Genomic DNA, 7,616 nt, shown 5'->3' on the forward strand with positions numbered 1-7,616 from the left:
CCCCCGCCCAGCCCGGTCCGGTTCGGCTGGGCTCGGCCCGGTTCGGCCCGGCTGGGCCGGGCTCAGCTGGGTTGGGCTGGGCTGGGCCGGGCCGGGTTGGGCCAGTCTCGGCCCGGCTCGGCTCGGCTCGGCCCGGCGGGCGCTGCGTGTTGACAGCCGGGCCCGCGGGGCGGGGCGAGCGCGGACGCGGCCAATGGCCGCGGGGGGGGGGGAGCCCCTCCGCCACGCCCGGCCCGGGGGCGCCGGTCGGCCCTGCCCGGCCCGGCCCCCCCCCCCGCCCCCGGCATCGCCCCGCCCCCAGCGCCCCGCCCCGGGCAGGCCCCGCCCCCAGCCCCCCCAGGTGCCCCCGGCCCTGGCCGCGGGGTCAGGGTCGCCCCCGGGTGTGGGGGTCACGGGGACCCCCTGGGACAGCCTCCAGCGCCCCGGCCCTGTGCCGAGCCCCGGCCCCAGCCGTGATGCCGGTCCCGGTCCTTGCCCCAGCGCCGATCCTGTCCAGGTCGCTGTCTCGATGCTGACCCAATCCCAGTCCCGCTCCAGTGCCAGTGCTGGCCCCAGTGTTGGCCCCGGTCCTGGGCCACTGCTTATCCCAGCCCTGGCCCAGTGCCGGTGCTGGTGCTGGTCCCAGTCCCAGTCTCTCTCCAGCCCCTGGCCCAGTGTTGATCCCAGTCCCAGTCTCGTCCCAGTCGCTCTCCCGGTTCTGTCCCAGTGCCAGTGCTGGTCCCTGGCCCAGTTCCTGGCCCAGCATCCTGTCTAGGTCGCTGTCTCAGTCCTGACACAGTCCCAGTCCGAGTCCGGTGGTGGTGCTGGCCCCAGTGCTGTTCCCAGTCCCTGGTGCTGGTTTCGGATGCTGGTCCCAGCCCTGGTCCCCGTTCCAGTCCCTGGGGCAGGTCTCAGTCACAGTCCAGCTCCAGTCCAAGTTCCAGTCCCAGTACCAGCTCAGTCCCATTCCTGATGCTGTCCCAGTTCCAGCTCCAGTCCAAGTTCTAGTCCCAATCCCATCCCAGTTCACTCCCAGTCCCAGTCTGGTACCAGTCTCATTCCAGTTCTGTCCCATCCCACTCCCAGCCCCATCTTAGTGCTGTCCCAGTCCCGGTCCCCTCCTGGTCCCATCCCAGTCTGGCCCAGTTCACCCTCAATCCCATCCCACTTCACTCAGTCCCAATCTGGTCCGAGGCACGTCCCAGTCTGGTCTCAGGTCCATTCTAGTTCCATCCTCATCTGAATCCTGTCCCAATTCACCCCTAGTCACATCCCGGTCCGATTCGAGTCCCAGTCTTAGTCCCAGACTCAGACCCAATTCCCAGGCCTGCCCCAGTTCCAGTACCGCCCCAGTCCCAGTCCCAGTCTGATGCCAGTCCCATCCCAATCCAGTCGCAGTCCCAGTCGGTCCCAGTTCAGCCCCAGTCCCGCCCCGCCGAGATCTGTCCCCGGTGCTGAAACCGGCGCCAGCCCCGCCCGTACCCCCCGGGGCGGATGAGGGGGTGCCCGAGGGATCGGCTCACCACTTCGGACCAGTTCAGCCCAGTTCACCTCAGGTCAGACCAGTTCAGCTTAGTTCAGCTCAGTTCAGCCCAAACCAGCCCAGCTCAGCTCAGTCAAGCCCAGCTCACTCCAGCTCAGCCCAGCTCATTTAAGTTCAGCCCTGTTCAGTTCAGTTCAGTCCATCCCAGTTCAGCTCAGTTCAGTCCAGTCAAGCCAAATTCAGCCCCGTTTAGTCCAGCCTAGCCGAGTTTAGCCCTACCCAGCCCAGCTCAGCCCAGCCTAGTACAGTCCAGTTCAACTCAGTCCAGCCCAGTTCAGCCCACTTCAACTCAGCCCGGTTCAGTTCAGGGCAGTTCAGCCCTGTCCAGCCCAGTCAAGCCCAGTTCAGTCCAGCTCAGCCTAGTCTGGCTCAATCCATCCCCATTCAGTCCCACTCAGCCCAACCCAGCCCTGTTCAGCCCAACGGAGCCCAGTGCAGCCCCGCTCTGATCAGCCCACCCCAGTTCAGCCCATTCTAGCCTAGGTCATCGCAGTCCACTCCATCCCAGCCCAGTCCAGTCCCGTGGGCCGGGTGGGCTGCAGGCTGTGGGGCCGAGCCGTGGGGCAGGAAAGCCCTCCGGATCCCGCCCCCCGGGCCGGACAGTCAATCGGACGGGCCCTCCGCAGTGACTGACGGGTCTGTCCCGCCCCCCTGGCAACGGGGGGGCAGCGGGCGGCACGGGCACGGCTGTGGGGGGGAGGCTGGGACCCCCGGGAGATGGCCAGACCCACATCTCACGCAGGAGAGTTGGTCCCTCGCCCCCATCCCCCCGGCTGTGCCCCGCTCGGGGGTCCCCGGACCGGCCCCCCCGCTTTACTCCCCTCCACGGATGCCCCTCCCTCGCTGTGTGTCCCCTCGGAGTTCCCCGAGGTGGCCCCCTCCCTCTGCCCCCCTGCCCTGGTGCCCGTCACACCACCGCCCGGCCCCGGCCAACGCTTCCCCCCGCCGCAGGAAGGAACCGCCGGGGCCGGGGCCGGGCGCGGTTTCCCGTTGAAGGGGGAGAACCACAGGCCGGGCACCTTCGGGGTCTCCGTTACCATCTGCGGCACTCGGGCACCCCTCTCCAGCCCCTCGGACCCCCACCGACTCGTGGGGCTGGTGTGGGACCTCCAGCCCCACTGACTGCTCGGGTGACACCCCCATTCCCCCCCTCTCCCCGGGGTGCCACGTCCCCCCCCGCATCCCCCTCGCTCGGGTGACACCAGGAGTGACCCCTCGCCTCAAGGTGCCCGGCCCGGGGGTCCCGGCCCAGCACTGGCAGGAATTGCGAGGGAGTGGGAGTCGTCGCTCTGAGTATCTGCCCCGCAGCCCACGGGGAGGGGGGAGGAGGGCTCTGGACCCCAGAGGGGGGGCGGTGCGTGGCAGACCCCAACCCAAGGCCCCATGCACAGCTCCCCGCTCTGGCTGTGCCCTGGAGTTGGGGGCCGGGGGAGCCGACCCGTCCTTGGGCAGGCGCCCGGAGAGGCTGGAGGGTCTCGTAGCCAAGCTGCGGTTCCTGTGCCCGTGCTGGGGGTCCCGCATGTGCCAGGGGTCCCCCATCACTGCCACAGCTGTGTGCCCCCGGCCCGTGCCGAGGCGCAGGGAGGCCGCAGAGGGGCCGAAGCCCCCCGGCAGCCCCAGGCGGCGGTGGGCGGCGTGTCGGTGGCGGCGGGCGGCGGGACGCCCATTGTGCGCGGGGCGGAGGCGCGGGGCCGAGGTCACCACTTCCCACGGCGGCCGAAGGAAGCGGCCGCTCCCGGCAGCGGCGGCTCAGTGGCGGCGAGATGGGCAACCTGCCGGCTGTGCTGCCCGGTGCCGCCCGCTCCTGCGGGCTCGGCCTCTGCTCCCGCCAGCTCAGCGCCGCGCCCGAGGACAGCGGCGGCGCGGAGCGGGGCAGGTGGGTGCGCAGGGTGCGCGGGACGGACGCAGTGCGGGGTGCGGGGTGCGCGGGACGGACGCGGTGCGGGGTGCGCGGGACCGTGCCACGGCGCTCCGGGGTGCCGGTTCCCTCGCTTGACTCTCTCCTGCCTGTCCCCACCGTGGCTCCCGGGGACTGGAGCCCACCAGAGACGTGTCCCCCACTGGGGCTGTGTCCCACCGGGGTGGTGTGTGTGGCTCCCTGGGGCGGGACGTGATGCAGCCATGGGGGGCACGTTGGCAGCCGAGCCCTGTGCCTGCCCCATGGCATCACACCAGCATCCCCTGCCCTATGGCATGTCCCTGACAGCCCCACTGCTGTGCCCCTGGACCCTGGGAGCCCGTGGGACGTGCTGGGATCTACTGGGACGTGCTGGGACAGAGGGGACACATCGGGATGTGTGGGGAGGGGGCTCGTGGGGTCGCATGAGAGTGGGGGGTCGAGCTGTGCCAGGACACGTGGGGACTCCCCCGGGCTGGAGAGGACAGAGACCGGAGGCCAGTTCTGCCCCTCGGTGGCCGGGAGCCCGCTCTGACTCATGGCCATTGTTCACACACACGCACCAGGCCCAGGAACGCCCCACGCCTCCCCCAGTGCTGCCCCCCCAGCTCAGCCCCATGGCCTGGCGCTCTCAGGGGAGCTGGGTGGCAGAGGAGGTCCTTGGTGACCCCCCTTGTCGTCACAACCCCTCAGCATCTCCCCATCCCAGTGCCCCCAGCCCACCCTCCTGAGACCAGGGGCCCCACGAGCAGCTCCCAGCACCTGGTGGGGGTGGAAGCCACTAGAGCAAGTATGAGGAGGGGTGCCCCCTCCCGGAACCCCCAGCTGTGCTCCACGCATGGGGCCGGGCTCAGGGCCACCTCCCCCTCCCCAGCTCGGCACCCACCCTTCCGGCGGAGCCCCCCCGCTTCGCCCGCCTGAAGAACTGGGAGACGGGCACCATCGGCTACGACACGCTCTGTGCACAGGCCCTGCAGGTCTGGGCTGTGGGGCCGGGGGGGCAGGGAGACGGGGCTGGGGGGCATGGGATGTGGGGCTGGATGGTGCAGAGATGAAGGGATGTGGGATACTGAGTGCAGGACTGGAGGATGTTGGGCTGGAGGGCAGGGGGTGTGAGGCTGAGGGGTGGCGAGTGTGGGACTAGGAGTTGTGGGGTTGGAAGATGTGGGACTGGGAACACTGGGCTAGAAGGCTGAGAAGTGTGGTATGCAGGGTGTGAGGCTGGGGGCTATGGGGCTGGGGGTTTGAAGGGCTGCGGGGGTGCAGGACTGGGAGGCTGCAGGATCGGGGGGCAGGTGCTTGGGGTGGGCAGATTCCCATGACCTCCCCCCACCCCTCACCCCGCAGGAGCTGCCGTGCTCGGGCCGGCGCTGTCTGGGCTCGCTGGTGCTGCCACGGCCGCTGCCCGCCCCGAGCCCCGACGGGACTCGCCCGGCTGCTGAGCTGCTGCCGCTGGCCCGGGACTTCGTCACCCAATACTATGTGTCCCTGCGGCGGTGAGACCCCCCGAGCACCCCCGCAGCCCTGGGCCATCCCTCCCCCGGGCACTCCCCAGCCCCAGCCCAGGATACCCCACAGCTTAGACCCATCCCTACCCAGGGACACCCCACAGCCCTGACCCAAACCCTCCTCAGAGCACTGCACAGCCCAGCTCTGGTCTGGGACACCCCATATCCCATCCCCAGCTCTGCCCCAGAGCACTTCACATTCCCCTCCCTGCCCCACAGCTCTGTCCCTGCACAAGACAGACACCCCAAAGCCCCATCCTTGCCCTAGAGCCCCCCACCTCCAACCTTTGCACTGGAATACCCCATATCCCCCCTGACCTCGTAACCGCATGTCCCCAGCCAGCCCCAGCCCCAGCCCTGCCCTGGGTTAACCCCCATCCCCATGCCCAACCCGCGGTGGGGTGGGGGGTCCCAAGGCACGGGGCTGAGGCGCTGGGGGGTCCCCACAGGGAGAACTCTGCGGCGCACGTGCAGCGGCTACGGGAGGTGGAAGCCACCATCGCGGCCACCGGCACGTACCAGCTGCTGGAGCCCGAGCTGGTGTTCGGGGCCAAGCAGGCCTGGCGCAACGCCGCGCGCTGCGTCGGCCGCATCCAGTGGAACAAGCTGCAGGTGAGGGCAGGGACCCCCCGGGACCCCCCCTGCCATGCCTGACCCCCACCTGCTCCGTGGTAGCCCCGGGTGGGTGCTCCATCCATGGTCCCCACTCCCCTCTCGCCGTGTCCCTCACCCCGCAGGTATTTGACGCCCGGGACTGTGCCAACGTGGCGGAGATGTTCAGCTTCCTCTGCACCCACATCCAGTACGCCACCAACCGCGGCAACATTCGGTGAGAGACCCCCAGCCGTGCCAGACCCGCTCCCCTGGGGCAGGACCCCCGTCCCCGCTCCATGGGGCAGCCAGGGGGTGACGTCCCTGCTGTCCTCCCCAGATCTGCCATCACCATCTTCCCGCCGCGCGCACCGGGCCGCGGCGATTTCCGCATCTGGAACTCGCAGCTGATCCGCTACGCCGGGTACCGGCAGCCCGACGGCTCCATCCAGGGCGACCCGGCCAACGTCGACATCACCGAGGTGGGGAGACCCCTTCCCCATCCACTCACCCATTCCCTGCACCCCCAGCACCCCCCACCCTGACGCTGCTGCCCCCCAGCTCTGCATCCAGCACGGCTGGAGCCCCGGCGGCGGCCGCTTCGACGTGCTGCCGCTGCTGCTGCAGAGCCCTGAGGAGCCCCCCGAGCTCTTCCCCCTCCCGCTGGAGCTGGTCCTCGAGGTGCCCCTCCAGCACCCCACGTGAGTGGGACTGTGCCTCCCCAGCCGTGGGGTTGGGATCCCTCACACTGACCCCTGTGGAGGGCTGGGATGGAGGTTGGGGACCTGCACTGGGGAGCTGGGGCTGGTGAGGGGGCTGGTATGGAGCTGATGTGGGGCTAGTGAGGGCTGACATGGGGCTGGTGAGGAGCTGGTAGGGCTGGCAAGGGCTGGTGAGTGCTGATGTGGGGCTGGTGAGGGCTAATGGATGCCATGGACTGCCATGGATGCCATGGACTGCCATGGACGCCCATCTGGAGCCCCCCACGCAGGCTGGAGTGGTTCAGAGAGCTAGGGCTGCGCTGGTACGCGCTGCCAGCCGTGTCCAACATGCTGCTGGAGATCGGGGGGCTGGAGTTCCCGGCAGCCCCCTTCAACGGCTGGTACATGAGCAGCGAGATCGGCACCAGGAACCTCTGTGACAGCCACCGCTACAACCTGCTGCCGGTGAGCCCTGCAGCAGGGAGCGGCCGGGACCCCGCTGTGACCCCCAAGCCCCCCTCACTGAGTGCCCTGTGCTGAGCCTCCCGACGTTGCCACAGGAGGTGGCTCTGCGCATGGGGCTGGACACACGGACGAGCTCGTCGCTGTGGAAGGACAAGGCTGCGGTGGAGGTGAACGTGGCAGTGCTGCACAGCTTCCAGGTGAGAGAGCGGCACCGGCACCGACCCCCCCGTGCCGTGGGGCTCCCGGTGCCCCCCTCCAACCCACACCCTGTCCCCTCATCCCTGCAGGTGGCCAAGGTGACGATCGTGGATCACCACGCGGCCACCGAGTCCTTCGTCAAGCACATGGAGAATGAGCTGAGGACAAGAGGGGGGTGCCCGGCTGACTGGGTCTGGATCGTGCCCCCCATCTCAGGCAGCCTCACCCCCGTTTTCCACCAGGAGATGGTCAACTACCAGCTCTGCCCCACCTTCCGCTACCAGGTGGGTCTAGCCCCACAGCCCCCACAGCCTCACCACTCCATGGTCCCACCACCCTATGATCCTACAGTCCCATGGTCCCACCAATCCATGGCTTCCCAGCCCCCCATGTTCTCACCATCCATAGCCCCTCCATCCCATGCCCCCACCAGCTGCATCATTCTATGTTCCCACCACCCCATGGCCCCTCTGCCCCATCGTTCCATGTTCCCATCTCCCCATGGCCCCCCAGTCCCCTGATTGACCCCTTGTCCACCCCCCAGCCTGATGCCTGGAAAGTCTACGTCTCCAAAGGCACTACTGTCACCAGGAGAAAGACCTTCAAGGAGGTGGCCAAGTAGGTGCCCACTTTTAGTGGGGGCATTCCCTGCAGGGGTTCCTTAACCCTGGGGATCACAGAAGAGGACCCTGATACCCTTCATGTGTCCCCCTACACACACCCCCCCCACACAG

General features: G+C 69.0%; 2 protein-coding genes across 2 annotated transcripts in view; one reads left to right on the forward strand and one right to left on the reverse strand.

Annotated features, from left to right (window-relative positions):
* Positions 1-3,220: 3,220 nt before the first annotated feature.
* On the forward strand, positions 3,221-7,504 carry LOC133625570 (nitric oxide synthase 3-like). Its single transcript, XM_061997434.1, has 11 exons — positions 3,221-3,398; positions 4,294-4,396; positions 4,767-4,915; positions 5,377-5,539; positions 5,665-5,756; positions 5,859-6,000; positions 6,080-6,219; positions 6,510-6,684; positions 6,780-6,881; positions 6,972-7,166; positions 7,427-7,504. The coding sequence occupies exons 1-11, from the start codon at positions 3,286-3,288 to the stop codon at positions 7,502-7,504; spliced, it is 1,452 nt and encodes a 483-aa protein (XP_061853418.1). The 5' UTR covers positions 3,221-3,285.
* A 39-nt stretch (positions 7,505-7,543) lies between these two features.
* Positions 7,544-7,616, reverse strand: part of LOC133625571 (potassium voltage-gated channel subfamily H member 2-like) — a 9,067-nt gene continuing 8,994 nt past the window's right edge. The window contains exon 6 of the mRNA XM_061997435.1: positions 7,544-7,549. Coding sequence (XP_061853419.1) covers positions 7,544-7,549 — 6 coding nt within the window. The remainder of the gene's footprint in view (positions 7,550-7,616) is intronic.

This window comes from Colius striatus, chromosome 5, assembly GCF_028858725.1.
Source record: "Colius striatus isolate bColStr4 chromosome 5, bColStr4.1.hap1, whole genome shotgun sequence".
Classification (NCBI taxonomy): Eukaryota; Metazoa; Chordata; class Aves; order Coliiformes; family Coliidae; genus Colius; species Colius striatus.